Source organism: Colletotrichum lupini, chromosome 9 (genome assembly GCF_023278565.1).
Source record: "Colletotrichum lupini chromosome 9, complete sequence".
In the NCBI taxonomy this organism is placed as follows: Eukaryota; Fungi; Ascomycota; class Sordariomycetes; order Glomerellales; family Glomerellaceae; genus Colletotrichum; species Colletotrichum lupini.
The window spans coordinates 4,141,578-4,159,395 of record NC_064682.1 but is presented as its reverse complement, the minus strand read 5'-3'; the positions used below and the strand labels follow the sequence as shown (position 1 = coordinate 4,159,395).

At 53.7% G+C, this 17,818-nt stretch overlaps 6 protein-coding genes across 6 annotated transcripts; 4 read left to right on the top strand and 2 right to left on the bottom strand.

Annotated features, from left to right (window-relative positions):
* Nucleotides 1-651: 651 nt before the first annotated feature.
* Nucleotides 652-2,472, top strand: CLUP02_17057 (tripeptidyl-peptidase sed4; the record flags this gene model as incomplete). The annotated part of the gene is made up of 2 exons (XM_049295972.1): nucleotides 652-1,237; nucleotides 1,301-2,472. The coding sequence occupies 2 exons, from the start codon at nucleotides 652-654 to the stop codon at nucleotides 2,470-2,472; spliced, it is 1,758 nt and encodes a 585-aa protein (XP_049153119.1).
* A 106-nt stretch (nucleotides 2,473-2,578) lies between these two features.
* Nucleotides 2,579-4,559, bottom strand: CLUP02_17056 (uncharacterized protein; the record flags this gene model as incomplete). The annotated part of the gene is made up of 5 exons (XM_049295971.1): nucleotides 2,579-3,383; nucleotides 3,481-3,673; nucleotides 3,736-4,082; nucleotides 4,152-4,221; nucleotides 4,283-4,559. 5 exons carry the CDS (start codon nucleotides 4,557-4,559, stop codon nucleotides 2,579-2,581), a joined length of 1,692 nt encoding a protein of 563 aa, XP_049153118.1.
* Nucleotides 4,560-5,451: 892 nt separating this feature from the next.
* CLUP02_17055 (major facilitator superfamily transporter) lies at nucleotides 5,452-9,747 on the top strand (the record flags this gene model as incomplete). The annotated part of the gene is made up of 9 exons (XM_049295970.1): nucleotides 5,452-6,502; nucleotides 6,704-6,826; nucleotides 7,590-7,830; nucleotides 7,930-8,280; nucleotides 8,373-8,482; nucleotides 8,533-8,801; nucleotides 8,872-9,289; nucleotides 9,369-9,580; nucleotides 9,640-9,747. 9 exons carry the CDS (start codon nucleotides 5,452-5,454, stop codon nucleotides 9,745-9,747), a joined length of 2,883 nt encoding a protein of 960 aa, XP_049153117.1.
* A 1,419-nt stretch (nucleotides 9,748-11,166) lies between these two features.
* On the top strand, nucleotides 11,167-13,013 carry CLUP02_17054 (catalase; the record flags this gene model as incomplete). The annotated part of the gene is made up of 2 exons (XM_049295969.1): nucleotides 11,167-11,793; nucleotides 11,850-13,013. The coding sequence occupies 2 exons, from the start codon at nucleotides 11,167-11,169 to the stop codon at nucleotides 13,011-13,013; spliced, it is 1,791 nt and encodes a 596-aa protein (XP_049153116.1).
* Nucleotides 13,014-13,379: 366 nt separating this feature from the next.
* On the top strand, nucleotides 13,380-14,336 carry CLUP02_17053 (uncharacterized protein; the record flags this gene model as incomplete). Its single annotated transcript, XM_049295968.1, has 1 exon — nucleotides 13,380-14,336. One exon carries the CDS (start codon nucleotides 13,380-13,382, stop codon nucleotides 14,334-14,336), a length of 957 nt encoding a protein of 318 aa, XP_049153115.1.
* Nucleotides 14,337-14,495: 159 nt separating this feature from the next.
* CLUP02_17052 (uncharacterized protein) lies at nucleotides 14,496-16,574 on the bottom strand (the record flags this gene model as incomplete). The annotated part of the gene is made up of 6 exons (XM_049295967.1): nucleotides 14,496-14,858; nucleotides 14,932-15,010; nucleotides 15,080-15,162; nucleotides 15,219-15,937; nucleotides 16,010-16,221; nucleotides 16,303-16,574. 6 exons carry the CDS (start codon nucleotides 16,572-16,574, stop codon nucleotides 14,496-14,498), a joined length of 1,728 nt encoding a protein of 575 aa, XP_049153114.1.
* Nucleotides 16,575-17,818: the final 1,244 nt, after the last annotated feature.

Sequence of the window (17,818 nt, the reverse complement as noted above, 5' to 3'; positions counted from 1 at the left end):
TCCGGAGAAAGCAGGTTCACGCAGCCTCGAGTCCCGGCTTGGCCATGATCGCCCCGAAACAACCCATGGAGAGTCGCTGCCGCCAACGCCGGTGGGAGCCGTGAGAAGAGTATTTTTCGTGTTAAGATTGCGACAGGCATCGAATAAAGTGCTGATATGGGGTCGTAGTGCACGGTAGTTGGTGGATATCAACGGCTTTCCTATTGTCGAGCCAAAGCGAGATTGGCTCAATGCACCGAACCACCATCAAGCTTCGTCTAGTATTTTGGGTTAAGCCCAGGGCGGTAGGGCCGACGGTTGGCCCCGTTGTGAAGGTTGTATTCTTTTTGACTTGTCCTACCGGGATTCGGCAGTCGTCCGATCTTTTGGATACGAGCTTTTTGGCGGAGATTTCACCTTTTAAAAAGCATTGTTGCATGGGTACCCCTGGAGGGGGAAAGAGTCCACGATGATGTCAAATCCTACCCAAGATGTTCTTCATCGCCAAGCAGCGGGTCGAGTGATACGGGCGAGTTGCCGAAAAGCTTGTCCCGGCCCCTGAAGGCTGGCTGCTGGTATTAGATGAAGTGACGCTGCAAGCTCAAGCAGACCGTAGCAGAGAGTGAGACTCACCACGCTCCCACAAGCTTGTACGCCCACAAGACAGAGAATATGAGGCTATCGTTAGTTTCAACTCTGCTTCTGAGCAGCTTCGCTCTCAGTCAACCGACTACTAGCGGCCATGCAGTTCACGAGGTCGTGAAGCAGCTCCCGCAGGGCTGGCGGCATATCGCTGCGGCTGATGACCTCAACACGATCCAGCTTTCCGTCGCGTTGAAGCAGCCCGGCTTGTCGGAGCTAAAGGCACGTCTCGAGGTGACCAGCGACCCAAATCATGCCGAGTATGGCGCACACGTATCTCACGATCTGTTGAAGATGTTCCAGGAGCCGAACGCTGATGCCTACGCTGTCGTTGCGACTTGGCTTTCTGCTCACGATATTCGGAGCTTTGTTCAGGACGGCCCTTGGGTTCGCATAAACACCACCGTCGTCAAAGCGAATCGCTTGTTGGGTTGCAAGTTCTTCAAGTATCAGTACAAGAGCGAGAAGGCTGTGTTGCGGGCCAAGGAGTACACTCTTCCGAGCCAGGTCTCAGAGGTTGTCGACTTTGTCTTCCCGGTTACTCAGTTCATGAGCAAGCCGCCTAGACGACAGATCAAGGCGAGGGAGTCTGGCAAAGTAAAGCGACAGAGCACGAGTAAGTTCATGGCGGATCCCAATAGCCAAGTTTCTAAGTCACCACATCACTGACGCATCACAGTGCCTCGAAGCTGCTGGGACTACACAACCCCCGACTGCATCGTGGATCTCTACAACATCAACTACAGCCCGCCAAATGGACCATCACCCACAGACTTTGGCATCGCCGGCTTCCTAGAGCAATATCCCAATGTTCCTACTCTCCAAGCCTTCCTGGCGTCCTACAGCCCCCGCCGAAACACCACCACCTTCTCGCCAAAGTACAACCTCACGGTGGAGTCCATCAACGGCGGCAGCGACACCACCGAAGGCAACGGCGTCGAGGCTTTGCTGGACATCCAGTATAGCATGCCCTTCATCCAGCCGATGAACGCAACCTACTTCTCCACTGGCGGCCGCGGTCCCGAAATCGGGCCCGACGGCAAAGAAAAGGATCCCAAGGACAGCGCCCACGAGCCCTGGATCGAGTTCCTCGAGGCCCTGCTCGCCCGCGAGACCATCCCAGACGTCATCTCCATCTCCTATACCGACGATGAGCAGCTCATCCCGCAGCCGTACGCCCGTCGTGTCTGCGACCTCTTCATGCAAGTCGCCGCCCGTGGCGTTTCTGTTCTGGTAGCTACCGGCGACGGTGGCGCAGCGGGCATCGGTTCAGGAGACTGCATCTCAAACGACGGCAAGAACACGACAAAGTTTATCCCGACGTTCCCCGTCGACTGTCCCTGGGTCACGGGTGTCGGCGCGACGGGCAACTATGCGCCGACGGAGCCTGCGTGGTACAGCTCCGGTGGATTCAGTGAGTACTTTGAGCGTCCGTCGTGGCAGGAGTCCGCGGCCAAGGCGTACATTGCCGGCATCAACGGATCACACGCAGGCTGGTACGCACCGAACGGCCGCGGCAGCCCGGACATCTCGGCCATTGGGTCCCGGTTCCTGATGCAGCCTGGGTGGACGCAGAAGGGGACGAGCGCCAGCACGCCCGTCGTCGCTGCGATGATCGCTCTCGCCAACGACAAGCGCATGAGGGAGGGAAAGCCTGCTTTGGGATTCCTTAACCCGCTGCTGTACTCTGACAAGGTCCGTTCCGCGATCAGTGATGTCACGAGCGGATCTAGCGGAAGCTGCTCTTACGGGACGAAGGTTGAGAGCGGGTGGTCTGCGACTGCTGGATGGGATCCGGCGACTGGCCTTGGGACGTTGGACTTGTCCAAGTTCCTTCAGGCGTTGGAGTGAGGCTTTGTAATCGTAGAAACTTGATACACTTGATCTCACAATTACGACTCTGATGACTGCTGTGTACAATAACCAAAGCCAACCGGGCTTCGTGAATCTCAGCCCTTCAATCATGCCAATGCCCCTCCAAGTAATTCTCGTACTCTCCGCCGAAGTGGACAACCTGACCAGCAGCATTCTTCGGCTTCTCGGCCAGAAACTCAAACTCTGGCAACACCAGACTATCAGAGCCGGTGATCTTGAGCGCCAACTGCTCCCCGGCATCAAACTGTATGGCAGTGGGCCATATCCAGACCTCCATCTTGACGGTCTCGCCCGCCTTGACCTCAATGTCTTCGTCGTGGGCTAGCGTCTGCCAGTAGTTGGGCGACAGCTCCGGCGCGACCTTGCGCTTGGAGGCGCGGAGCTTGCCGTTGGGTCCTAGGTACTTGAGCGGGTTGACGCTGGGGATTTCCTTGAGATCAGACACGGGGAGTGCCTCGAGGGGAATGTTAATATGCTCGAGGTCTTTGCCGCTTGCATCACGTTTGCGAATCTGAGCGTAGACGTCAAAGTCTGTAGCCGAGGGGCAGGATACATGGACCACGAGCTTGGTGGGGCCCAGCAGCTGCGTAGACTTGGAAAAGGTGTGCGTGAAGACCATGGTTTCCGTGCCCTCATAGCCAAGGGTTGCGGTATCGGTGTTGTTGGAATGCTGCAGCGTCTTGTCGGCTCCCAAGTAAAGACGCTGGAGTTCCGTGTTCGTGGCACTCGGTGATAGCCAAGGAAGAGAGTCAAAAGGGAGATCGATCACGGGTGGCTTGTTGTAGCCGAGCACGGCCAGCCTTACCGGCGAAGTCTTCTCCCACCCGTTGTCGATGCCTTTCACGTAGCGGTCGAAGAACTTTTGCAAGTCATCGGTACGTTCTTGGCTGTATAGGTCAAACCACTCTTGCGTAGCATGAGTCACCATCCTAGGAAGAAGTCAACTAACTGTGACCTGAGCCAGGGTGCATGCATTGAACGAACCATTTGTTTTGGTGAGGGATCTCTTCAAAACCTCTGAAGCTCCCAATGGTGTGAAGCATCGTCGAATAGCTGCCCAAGATGTAGGCCGGGACCTCAATCCTGTCCATGCGGGCCCTCTTGTCATCCCAGTACGCTCTGAGACCCTGCCCGTGCTTAAGCAGCATCTCGACGCTGTTTTCTTGCTGACCACGACCTGATTCACAGTCAGTTGAGTCGAATAGTTAAAGCCTATAGATGGATAGGCGTGCAACTTACCACGAACCACATTGTTAATCATCGACCCGAACCCAATCGAAGGAATCCCGCCACGGCACAGACTCTCGCGCATATGATCGCTCGCACCCTCCAGAGGGGCAATGCACGCCAAGTGAGGCGGCCTCTCGGCGGCTATGTACCACTGACACAGCGCAAGCCATGAGTTTCCAGCCATGGCGACCTTGCCTGTGCACCAGGGCAGCTTCGCGATACCCTCAATGGCGTCGTAGCCGTCTTGGCCCTCTGGGGTACCCCACGATCTCATGTCGCCTTCAGAGTCACCGCATCCTCTGGCGTCTGCGTTGATGATGGCATAGCCTTGCGGCACCCATTCAGCGGGGTCTAGTCTTGGAGGCAAGTCAGTCTTTCAAGTCTGATAGTAAGGGCGCATGTAAGGGAGATCCCACCCCTCGAACGACTCGTAACCCGATAGTTTGCTCAGGGGAACGCCACATCGTAAAGGAACTGCGTGGAGATTCAGGGTGCCTGGAAAATACTGTTAGTAGTTGGTACGCAACAACACCATCGGCATCATATTGGGCCGTACCCGTGTCAGTCTTCCCGTAGGGCGACCACATCAGAATGGCGGGGACCTTCTCGTCCGTCTTCGGCCGAAAGATGTCAACCCGGATGCGGGTCCCGTCGCGCAGCGTCAACGGCTGGTCCCGCTCAAGGATGATGTCGCACGGGAGCGGACGATGCTCTGGGGTCTTTTGACTTCCGCTTGAGAGCTCCACGCGGGAAGGCTCTTTGGGAGTTGGCCATGCTGGAGGGATAGTGGGGGTCTGGATGACTTCAATGTTGTTGACGATAAGTGGCGCCATTGTTGCTTAATCTAACAAACTCGCAGTGATAAATACCCGTTGATGCAGGTACAATGTTTGTCTAGAACAAGACTATTAGCCTCTTTGATGGCGGCAGCATCGCATGTTTGTTATATGGTTATTATACGAGACCATCATAAATCCGAGCTCCCCGGCCTGTCTACACCTCTCAGGGGACTCTGTAAATCCTCGGATTTGACCCAATTCCTGATGACGGATCGTCGAGGACGCTCAGAAACACGGCCCCCCTTCACCGGCATGGCTCCACGGCAGATTCCCACTTGTGTACCAGCCAATGGCGTTGCCATTTTCGCCCTCTTGGGGTAATATTCGCCTGGGGGAGGTCCGAGGGCCTCGTACTTATTGGACTCAACCTGGGACCAGTTCATATGTAGCCCTACAGTCTGCCTATGCCATGCGATACGTCGGAAAGGGCCTGGACATGTCCATGTCGCATATGTTTGAGTTCTTCCCCGCCATTTGGCCCTGCTGATCACCCGAGGCGCGTCAACTGTACGCTACCACCCCCGCCCGGCAGAGTCTAGAGATGGGCCCCGGCGACCTCGGGTGTTAGGAACCCTCCGTTGGCCGATGAATAAATCGGGCAACTTGTCCGAGACGGCCGTATTCGTCCGTGATTCTTCTGAGAGCTCCGTTCATCTTTATTCAGCCGCCCACCTCCCACCGGATGCCCGATTTTATGAGAGGGTCGCGACCCGGAGAAGTGGACGCTAGCGAAAGGGGGCAAACAAATGTGTCAATTCCACGTTTTGAAGTGTTCTGTCCATGGCCACAAGTTACTGCATAAGATGCGTCTGGTCTGCCGTGTGATAATTATGGCGGGCAGCCAAAGTCAACCCCCATTAGAACAGTATAAAACAGAAACCTCACAATGGGCAGCAAAACAACATCAACGGCGCCGGCGCTCTATGTCGACGAAGACTGCAACTTCTCCGTCATCCGCAATCTTCCCATCCCCGACCCCGTAGATGGCGAGGTCCTCGTCAAGGTTCTCTACTCTGGCGTAAATCCCGCCGACGTCAAACACGCACCATACATCGGCGTCCGCTCAGTGACCCTCGGCTACGACTTTTGCGGCCGAGTCGTCCGGGCTGCTGGCGAAAATGCGTCGTCCGCCTTCAAGCCGGACGACCTGGTGGCCGGCTACGTACCCACCGGCATGGGCAAACCAATGAGACACGGCGCGCACCAGGAGTACCTGAGCTGTCCGGAAGACATGCTCTTCAAGGTTCCGGATAACCTGCCCCAGACGCACGCCGCGAGTCTCACGGTGGTGCTGACCACAGCCGCCGACGGGCTGTACAATATCTTTGGATACCCTCTCCCTGGGGAGAAGGCGAAGGAAGGGTTCAAGGCTGGTCCGCTACTTATTTGGGGCGCCTCCGCCAGCGTTGGACTTTGCATGCTGCAATTAGCGCGGGAGAGCGGTGCGAGCCCCATTTTCGTCACCGCGTCGCCTGGGCGGCATGAGATGCTCACTAAGATGGGGGCGACGCGCTGCTTCGATTATAACGCCCCAGACGTGATTTCTCAGATCAAGAAGGCGGCGGAGGAGGCTGGCGCGGGGCCAATTCGCTACGCGGCCGATTGTGCGGGTTCAAGGGGTGAGGTCACCTCGGCATCACAGACGGAGGCTTGTGTTGATGAGAATGCTATTATTCTGTCTGTCGTGGCGAAGCCGGGTGGGAGAATCAAGATGCCGCTGGCATCGGCGAATACGGAAATCACACTACAGCTGGGCGGTGGTCCCCTTATCACGATCCCTCCACGGCTGGAGGATTGGGGCAGGATGTGGAAGGCGTTGATGTGGTCTGTTGAGAATTACGGCACCGAGTTCTCGATTCCTGTGGTGGATGTTTTCAAGGGAACGGCGGAGGATGCGCTGGAGGAGGTGAAGAAGGTTGCTGACCAGGGCAAGTTTGGTAAGCTTGTACTGGAGCATCCTTTGCTTTAAGATATGGGGGAGTCAGAGGATGATGAGGAGCATGAGCACGGGGTATCATTTCACGAGGATTATCTTGTACCACATATGGCTGTCTACTCCGAGCCTTTTGCTGATTTGAACAAAAGCAATTCCATCTACACTCAAGAGACCCAAGAGACTCATGATGTATACTATGAAGGTAATGAGGCTGTAGATGTAAGGCCGGAGCCAGCCGGCCCCCTCGGCAGCTCAGGGCCGACGATAAGCAGCGCATTCCCGGACAAGCTCCGGTCCTGCGCCGGTCCAACGGGTCCAGACTCCGGTGAGTTTATCTCGGACCTATCAGCACCCGTGAAGCTATCCGGCACCCCACCATCTCCACTCCGGGTCGGCAACACAAGGCCGCGCTCGGCTCCTGCATCGGCGGCCGCCCCTCCCCCTCATCTCATCGGCTCTTTTGCAGTTCTCACACACACCAAAATACCACACTTACTATGTACAGCCAACAGAAACCATAGGTCTTTGCATACTCTAACCATTCTGTAAGAGTCATTCAGGCGGCTATCTGTTGGCTTTACCGAGTGCTATTCTCTTCCGCCACACCCACACTTTCTCCTTCACTCACACTTCCGGCACCACTCAATCCGTTGACCAACACCGGTGACCGGTCAGGACTCTGTGGTGCTCCACCAAAGTTCCTCTTGAGAAGAACCCAAAGGTAGGAGGCCCATCGTTTTCCTGACGAAATAGCGGGGATTCCGCACGTCTTTTCGGTAAAACGGTCCAGCAGCAACAGACATCCCAGCAATCCGGGGAACTCGCAGGAAAACCCATACAAATCTCACTCGATTTTTTCTTACCACACCTTATACCCCCCCAGTCACCCAGTGACCTTTAATCGCTTTATGCCCCCCATTCAGCCCAGTCCGGCTTTGTCACCATTTGTTTCCCTTTCGAACCCCTCTCCTCTCCCATCCTGTCCTATCCTCCCCCCTTCCGACCCTGCGAAACGTTCAACCGACCTTCCTAGTTCTACCAGATCTTTAGAGTTGAGCCTCATAAACAAATACTTTATTGGACGAAAGGCGTGATTCTGCGAAACCTAAGAGCTCTCTTCCACCCTCTCTGTGACCGTACCTTATCCCATCCACACACCCAACCACCCGTCCCGATGGCCGCCGATGCAGATGAACGGACGCCCCTCCTCAAAATCAAATCCGGCGCCGGGGCCGTGAAGCGGGTCGGTCGCGGCCTCTGGTCACCCGCAAACCGTATCCTGTTCGCCGGCTTCCTCGTCTCCCTGACACTAGGCCTCACTCAAGTTCCGTGCGCACAAGTTCACCCCTCTCCTCTCACCCATGCTGTACTATGGCATGGTTGCGAGGATGTGTACCACAGTAACGGAAACTGACATGTAGTCTACAGCATTATCTACGTCTTCCGTGTAATGGCATGCGAAACCTTTTACAAGTCTCACGTGCCCTACGACGGCCCCGCCTCGGAAATGTGTCACCGCCGTGAGATTGACGCAAACACGGCCACCCAGGTCTCCATCCTCGGCATGACCACCTCCGTGTGCGGCATTCTTAACCTCTTCATCTGCGGCGACCTCATCAAGCGCTGGGGTACCCGCTGGGCCCTTATCAGCCAGACCGGCCTGCTCGGCATCCGCGTCTCGTGCCAGGTCCTCGCCGTGTCGCAGGGCGCGCAAAAGGGAATCGACATGATGCAGTACACGCAGCTTATTGGCATCTTTGGTGGGCCGAGGGGATACATGTAAGTACTTCACCTACCTACCTACCTACCTAGGTACAGCAAGGACAGTGAGATGCGCTGGGACCGCGGCGCTAATGCAATTGTAACTAAAGGCTGGTTTTGAACACGGCAATTGCGGAGGTTGTCGAAAGAAGAAAGCATACGGGCGTGTTTGGTCGGCTGCAGGGTGCAGTCATGATCGGCACCGCCATAGGGTACTTGCGTAGGTCGACATTCTACCTTTCCTACCCTCGCCTGCTAATGAGTGATCAGTCGGCGGTGTTTTGGGTGATGTGTTCGGCATCACCAGTCCTTTCATCGTTGCCATCGGCTGCTTTGCCTTTGCAACGACCTACGGGGCCATCTTCTGGCCGGCACCCCCAGAAGAGACGGAGCAGACGGACGGCAAGACAACGCCCGGCGCTTCTGGCTTCCTGGCTCCTATCAAGGTGCTCATGCCGTCCAAGTACCGTCTTGAATCTAGCAAGATTGTGAAAAACCATGGTCTCGTCTTTCTGGCCCTGGGCATCTTCTTCGGCGTGGTTAGTCTACTACCTCTGTCATTGAAATCGGCGGCAACCATCCATGAACACATTGCTAACTGTGCCCCAGTTCGCCACGGGTTATGCGCCCATCCTCATCCAGATGTACGCCACCTCCCGCTTCAACTTTGGCACAACGGAGAACGGTATCCTCATGTCCGGCAACTCGTGGATCCGCGGCATCTTCTTGATGTTCATCTTTCCGGAAATAATCGACAGCGGACGCAGATGGTTTGCCTCGTCATCCCATGCCGGAGCTCTTCAAAAGACGCTCACCCAGGAGGAACGGAGTGTCATCCCCACTCACCCCGAGGACATGGACCCGGCACCCGGCTTGATGAACGCTTCCGAGCCAACAAAGGCGCCGCCTGAAGAGGAGGACGAGGATAGCACTTTTGACCTGTTCTTCCTGAGGTGGAGCTTGGTGGTGGATGGCATTGTCACGTCCCTCGCGGCTTGGGCAACGGAGGGCTGGCATGTCTATGCCGGTGAGTATCTCAATTTTGCTGCCCACTTTACCCCGAACTCCAGAGGCTAGAGCAAGATGCTAATTTCGTTCATTCGTAGCCGCTTTCCTGCTACCATTCGCATCCGGATCGGCCCCTGCCGCAAAGGGCGTCATCACGGAAATGTGCCCGCCGCATATGCGACAAGACGCCCTGAGTGCCATTACCCTAGTTGAGAGTGCAGCGACTCTCACGACGCAGGGTATCTTCGGCTTCATATTTGCCACGCTGTCTGAGATGGGCAAGCCGAATCTCACCTTCTTCGTGAACGCCGTGAGTGCTTACAAATGAGTCTTTACATCTCTGATGCTTGTTCTCTAATCGCGTTACAGGCTCTCGCCGTTGTCGCCGTGGGCATTCTTCTACTGGCTCATTACCCCCCGGTTAACAGTACGCGGGTCGAGGATGAGGCGAGTGAAGGGATCAGTGAATCAAATTGAGACATGATTGAGTGCCCAAAATTCGCAGAAATCACTCCTCGGTCGTCATGAAGGATGAGTGAGAATGAAACTCATTCGCTCGATTTGTCTACGACTCCACGCCAAGGCCGATGAAAAGTTAGGATCAAGGGTTTCCTCCCGCAAAAGTCTTCTTCATTTGAACTCATATGCGGCGTCATTTAGCATTTAGAATGGTTGGTGCACTTCAAAGAATGCGCCGTAGAAGATCATCGTTGGTGAGTCTAATTGCGTGGGTATTGCGGATTTCAAACTCGGGTATCGCTGGGACAGGTGTACATAAAACGGACAAAAGGATTGAAAGTGATTATTCAACGGTTTTTCTACAAAAGGTACCTTCAGATTCATCGCGTGCCGCATCGCCGACTTCACCACGTTCTAGACCTTTTGCTTCATCACCAAAGCCTTCAAAAAAGTGCCCTAGCTCTGCGTTCGCCAGCCAAGGTCACGGCGGGGGTGGAGCGCCTGTCATCGGTCTTGGCTCGGCCTTCTGCTTCATGACATCAGCGGGCTGTTCGCATACATCATCGATTGGGTTCATGCGGATCGGTGGTTTGGCCCCGAATCTGGGATTCCCCTAGCACACTGCTACCTGGCACCTGTGAGCTAACTACCAAATATCGGATTTGAACGATTTCGATTAATGAAAGATGGGAATCTGGCAGTGGCGTCTAGCCTCCTCCGGAGCTAGATCTCCGGAGTCTTGGTAGCGGCTGCATCTTGGATTGCTTCAAACAAGTGCCGGTATTTGCTTGATGGTCTAAATCGTCTTAGTCTACCGCGCCCTTTGGCCCCCGCAGTTCTGGTCTTCGTCACATCTTGTCTTTTGATCTGAATTCCGTGGCTCCTTCGAATTACTCCCATACCCGTTTGAAATTTCCCAAAAGCCAATCGGCTTCAGCGCCAGGATATCGGAGCATTGGACGTGATATCCATCGACTGCCTGGTCTTCGTTATCACGGAGTTATCCCCGAATTAGGACCGTAGCCCAGAGTCGAAAAAGGCGAAACGATGAAAAATCGAAAAGTCGAGAGGCCAAGGAGGCTCCGTACCAAGCGTCATCGATTCCTGTGACCCGCTCATTAGAGAGCGGGTGCTAATGCGGGTATGGCCTAGTTCCGTCGTTCCCCATGCCGCTACAACCAGACATGGAGTGACAAACACTACTCCCCGTCTTCAGACTGCTTCGATGTAGTAATCTGCAGTTTGTGATTCGTCCAACATGAGTGACGGTATTGTTCCTACAAAGCTGCGTCATGGCATTGAGTTTTGATGGCAACTTTTCTGTGTGCATGCCCGTTCGAGCCCCTCCACATAAAGTGCCCAAGCACCGGCGGGTGGCGGCACAGCTCACCATATCTCTCTCTGGTATAAGACCTCTCTCAACACCTTCTTAATCTCATGGAGACTGTTCAAAGAATCATCAAGCATCCCATTGAAACTGCCCAAAAGACATTCAATATGGGTTCCACCGACACATCATTCGCAGCCCATGTGGCAGGCCAGTTCAGCACATACGAGAAGGATAGACAGATGACTTCCAAGGAGGCTATCTACAGCACCAGCAATGGCGTCCCGATGCCTCACCCCTACGAGACACAGCGATGCGGTGAGAACGGTCCGTTGTTGCTGCAGGATTTCCACCTGATCAACCTCCTTTCTCACTTCGACCGCGAGCGCATTCCGGAGCGTGTCGTGCATGCCAAGGGCAGCGGTGCTCATGGCTTCTTCGAGTGTACGGATCCGATCCCCGAGCTTACGCAGGCCGATATCTTCGGTACCAAGGGCAAGAAGTGCCCTATCACCGTGCGCTTCTCGACTGTTGGCGGCGAGTCTGGTTCGCCGGATCTTGCTCGCGACCCTAGAGGATTCTCCGTCAAATTCAGAACAGAGGATGGCAACTGGGACATGGTGGCGAACAACACGCCCGTTTTCTTCTTGCGAGACCCTGCCAAGTTCCCCATGTTCATTCACACACAGAAGCGTGATCCTCAGACGCATCTCAACCACATGGATGACTCGTTCATGGTATGTTCAATCCTTATGATCGTACACATGTGAACCCTGCTAAAATGCTTCCATAGTTCTGGAACTACTTGAGCGAGAACCCCGAGTCAATTCACCAAGTCATGATCTTGATGGGTGACCGTGGCATTCCTGATGGCTACCGCTTCATGCACGGCTACGCTGGTCACACGATGAAGCTCGTCAACAAGGACGGATCATGGGTTTACGCTCAGATTCACATGAAGTCCCAGCAGGGCACCAAATTCATCACACAAGAGGACTCTCTCACCAAGTCAGCCGACTACTCCGGCAAGGATCTCTTCGAGGCCATCCAGAACGGCGACTACCCCAAGTGGTCAGTTGAGATTCAGACCATGACACCCAAGGAGGCAGAGGATGCATGGGAAAACGACATGATCAACGTCTTTGACCTTACGCACGTGTGGCCTCAGGGCAAATACCCCCTCCGCAAGGTGGGCGAGTTCACCCTGAACGAGAACCCTCAGAACTACTTCGCCGAGGTCGAGCAGGTTGCTTTCAACCCCTCGCACATGCCCCCCGGCATCGAGCCCTCCGCCGACCCGGTCCTTCAGTCCCGTCTGTTCTCCTACCCTGATACCCATCGTCACCGTATCGGCGTAAACTACCAGCAACTTCCCGTTAACGCACCAAAGACCGCCCACAAGATGGCCAACTTCCAGCGTGATGGTGCCATGGCGTTTTTCAACCAGGGTGCGCGCCCCAACTACCTCAGCTCCATCGATCCCGTTCAGTTCAAGGCCCGTACCGTGGACCTGGACAAGACGCATGGTCACTTTACCGGCCAGGCCATCACCTTCCTCTCCGAGATCAGACCAGAGGACTTTGTTGCGCCGCGCGCCCTGTGGCAGAAGGTCTGGGACGAGGACGCACGTGAGCGCTTCATCAACAACGTCACGGGCAAGATGGAGCTGTGCAAGAACCCGGAGCCTTTGAAGAAGCAGATTGCCATCTTCAGGGAGGTCGATCCTGAGATTGCTGAGCGCCTGGAGAAGAGCACCGGTATCAAGGGATACGATGGCATTGCTAACCTGACTTTCAATGGTACACACAACGGCTTTGCAAGGGAGAAGAAGAACAAGTACGCCAACGGCATTGACGTCACGACCTGCCAGAGTCTGACGGAGAACAACGGTGCGCCCATTAGAGGCACTCATCGTAATGTTGACAAGGTTGTCAACGGCGAGGGTGCGAGGCACTGAAGGTTTTTCGAATTGTAGTATTAGAGATATCCATATAATATGAACATGACTTTTCTTTTCGCACATTATTCCACATTTTCCACTTCGCAGCCCGGTGTTGCCTGGATGCGTCGGGGCTGTGCTGACGGTGTGTCACCACCGGTCGCTTGTGATTCGTCAAAAGGATCAATATTCAGCATGCAATGTGCCTTGCGGATAGCCGTACTTCATCTATCAAATTGACTCCTATATAGAGCTTGATGTTTCCAACTAATAAGAGTTAAATGGCTTCAATCACGCATCGCTGTATTTCCCTCGTTCAGCATCATTCAGATATTAGTAGGAACCAAGAGTTGCATCAGCAGGGCCATTCATCAACGAGACAAAATGGATATTTCATATGAGACAGTCTTCAGATCGTTGACAGGGGTCGCACAGGCTACTAAGGCTGCTTCTGATGAAATTGACACAATCAAACAGCTGCTGTCTCCAGGCAACGAAGGCAGTGAGACCAAAACGAAATCGGCCAGTCTTTCTTTTCAGGACTGGCAAGTCATCATCCAGCAAAATGTCACAGGAATGGCCGGGGCAGCCGTCCATATTGCACTCGTCGCAGTAGCAGTGTCATTGCTCCGCGAAACAGCACGCCAAAACCAGCCCGCAACAGCAGACGACATCAGCCAATGCTGGGCCATCATCCGCGACGCCCTCACATCAACATCTTCCCGAACACTGTTCACCGCTTCTCGCAGCGCACAAGGCTTTCTCTCAGTCCCATTGTGCAGCTTGGTCAAGGACGGCAGCATCGACGAGCTCATTCGCCTGCACGTCTGGATGCCGGACGGCAAGCGCGGGAACCCCGATTTTCACTTACACTCTCACCAGCCGTTTGCGCAGAGCTGGGTCTTGGCAGGGCAGGGCGTGGATCACTCCTATCAAGTTGATCCTGTCGAGGAGCCAGAAGAAGCCACGCACGCAGGGTATGCACTTGCGTGGAACGACGGCAAGGGGGCGGATACTGTGTACAAGACACATCAGGCATCTTCTACTGTGCAGAACACGGGGAAGCTCTTCCGAGCTAGAAAGATTCATTCAGAGACTCATGCTAGGGGGTCAACGTACACAGTTCCGGCCGCCGAGTTCCACGTCTCAGAAGTTGCACCAGATGCTTTACATGCGACTATCTTCTTCTTTGATTCACACCGTGGCTTTGTGAAGGATGCCGGAGTTCTTGGGCCAAAGGATGGGGATTCATTTACACAATTACGAGATCCGGCTGGAGTGATGCCCGCAGAGCTTGCCGAAGCTGTGAACCAAGCTAGATTACGAGAGGCATTAGACTGAGAGCTAACGATTTTGGTTATGAAGATACTTAGACGGTTGTTGAACATGTTTCAAGGTGCCTACAATGATTTAATACCTGTAGCAAGAAACGTTGGTTTTGTTGGTTCGATAGTTGCTGTATTCATAATGCCCAATGCGTAGGTCAGTTCTATCAGAAACTTACTTTCCAACCACTTCCGTAGACAAATCTTCGGGCCAGACAGGCTGGTCAACACCATTACCTCTCGTGCCTACATTGTACCTCATTTCAACCGCGTTGTTGCCATACTGCAGAACAGGCTTGACAACCCAGAAAGTTCCATCAACCGCTTTTGACACTCGCATCTCGAAGAACTGAGGGTTGAAGAGAACCTGCGCGTCGTACTCCTGAAGCAGATTGGACATGACCGGGACATTGTGGGCCATTGTGTGGAAATGCCGGAACACGGGTGATCCATGACGCTCCCAGACTTCTCTCCAGATAGGTTCAGGATATGTCCCGCATGAACGGACGAGCCATTGGGAATAGTAGTTGAGGGCGACCTGTTTGTGTACATGGGGTTAGCTGGAAAGCATCTTGAAGTTGAATTATTTTCATCGGTAGATCGAGACTCACGTCGACGCCATAGCTTCCTCCGTCTTCGGCGCGCTTCATGAGAGCATCAAGAACAGCAGTGCTTCCGCAGACTCCAGCACTATCTCGCATTTTAGTATATTTCTAATAATCCCAGATCAGTGGATTAGTTCTTCTGTGCTTAACATACCAGTAGTCTGAGTTCGGGAACACCGGAGTAACCGCCTCATCGAGACCCATTGCCTTTCCATACTCTAACGAGACACCACAGCACTTGATTACTTGTCAGTAAAGTCTCCAAAAGTGATCCTGTGCAGTATGTCACTCACGGCGTCACTGATTTGCTGCCATCCACCACGCCCCTGCCAGGGTCCATGCCATCCGTAACAATTCTCACGGACGTGAATGATTCCTCGCTGGCGATCCTTCACCAGCTCCAGAATCTCCTTGCGACCGAAACCGTGCTTCTCCATGGCGCCAGGGCGGTACCCATCAACAACGACATCAGCATCCCTGATCAACGCCCTCAGCTTCTCCTTGTCTTCGTCCTTAGTGAGATCCAAGTGGCAATTCCACTTGCCCCAGTTGAGATCCTGGTGCAGAGAAGACATGTCCGTGATCTTATCTGAGGTGACGCGCATGACGCTCGCGCCCATCTCCGCCAGATCGCGCGAAATGACCGGGGCAGCGATAATTCGGGTCAGATCCACGATTTTGAGGCCGGCGAGGGGTCTCTTGGCCGACGAGGGTAGGCTCGAGTTTTCGGACCACCAAGATGCGGGCTGTGTGGAGCCTTGGACTTTTGCGATCTCGTAGAGTCCGACGTTGCTGTTTGCTTTGCCGTGCTCGCTTGCAAAGTATTCGTCAGACGACCAAGCGATTGTGCCAGACTGTTGCGCTTTGTCGTTGAGTAAAGCGTCCAGGTCTTTGGAGTCCATCTCGGCGATGACATTTTGGGTTCTCTCGAAGACCGATTCGTAAGTGTCATCCGCTGGGCCATTTTCAGGCAAGCCCAGAGCTTTGAGGATGGGGTCGGGGTTTATGCCGCCTACAAAATTCCGTCAGATGCGAGAGCCCAAAGGACCTATGGTTGAGTTCGTTCAGCGAAGGAGTATCTCACCGTGAAGCTGGTAATACCGTCCATCCTTTGTCTTATGGATGTTTGTCACCAAAGCTCGATGCAAGCTGGCGGCGGTCCTGTGCTTGTCCGTTTCTGGGAACATCTTCATGGCCTCGGGCACAAAGTTCATAAGCGCCATGGGCGTAAACTTGCCATCCTTACCGATGAGCTGGGCAATGAGAGGCGAAAAGTAGAACAAGCTTGCATGGTCACTAGAGACTGTGTGAGTTCCCTCTGCAAGGGCCTTCTACGGGATCAGGGCAGACTTAGGTCACTAAAATGAAATGGCTTACGTGTTAATGGTGACATCCGTCGGCTCCTTGTTGTACTTCTTGAGAATTAGCCGGTTAAGCATGGTTGCCTCCAATGCTTTCAAAGCCGAGATGCTTTCGGCAAATCGCCAATTGATCGGAACGCTTGGCTTGCTTGAACCCTCAAACTTGACATGTTGACTGAGAGATTTGAGGTCACCGGGAAGGTCCTTCATCAAGGGATTGTTCAGAATGCCGTGTTGGAACACCGCCTCCGCCTCCTGTGGCACAGAATATTCTCCCATCGAACCCATGATTGATGGCTGTGGTAGCTATCTGATAGCGCTTGAGTTAGAATGAGATTCGTGATATGAGTTATCAACAAACAATAAACCAATGAGAAAAGATGAAAGGCTCGTGCGAAGAGCGCGTCTTTTCAGGGTCTCCGCCCAAATCTTATACCAAAGCTCACATTTCCCAACGATATCTTTCGAGTGTGAAATCAATCGTGCTGTTGATCTTCGGGCCGTTGTAAGTCCCCGCAATCCTACCAGTGCGCTCTGTCGTCAAATTCGAGCCGCTGCCAGTGGGCGTCAGACCTCGTCTCATCAAGATCTGTGGTGGAGTGGTATGTGAGAGACGTTTCGCCGCCGATGCATCTCATCTTCGGCGTACTTATCAAACATCCTCCGATGGTCGGCCTGCAATATTGTTAGTCATGGTCTCTGGAAAATGTGTCGTCCTTGGTGTTGTCTTCTTCATACTGCAATATGAAGGGTCACAGGGTGTAAGATCTGGGTTTCAGCAGCACCTGCATCTGCTCTGCCAAGATGTTGAAGGCTGTTTTCGAGAGAGAAACTTCACTTCTGAATATTGGTAATGTTCAATGAATGCAAGCCGACTGAAACTACATACTAAAGTGAGTAGACATGTTAGACTACTGTCATGTAGGCTCGGTTTCGAAAGCAATGACGTTTGAAGAAATTCTTTTAATCGGCGAAGTTTGACGAGATCCTGCTACCAACTGTTATCATGTGGTCGTCGTTTGCCACAATGGAATATATGGTTCAATGAAACTGAATAAGAAGTCGACCCCTCCTCGTGCATACATACTATGGGAGACACGGCCAATATCTCATCTCACTGCCTTTGGGTCATTATCGCGACTAATACGGCTAGGTCTGCCTAGAGGGCAAGACGCAACAAGGCCGAATCGGGACGCATACATAAATGAAGCGCGATGAGAGCTGTATAAAATAAGAATGCGACAGTCTAAAGTCTTGCACAGCGTTGGTTGGCGTTCAGAGGCGGGCGGCCCTCCATGACTAATGTTTATAACTTGGATCATCCGATGAGGTTGCGAGGCAAAATTGTTTCTCGCGGAGTGAATTGTTGATTTCCTCGTTGCGACTAGTTAAAGGCTTCTCAGATGAGCTTACTGAGCTCATTCGTGGGTAAGCACTATGCCGGCAGTGTTCAACACTACAAGCCTGCAGAACATCGTTTGTTCTACCAGTTCCGTTGTGAGTCGATGAGCTCTCGGAATTTCGAGACATGA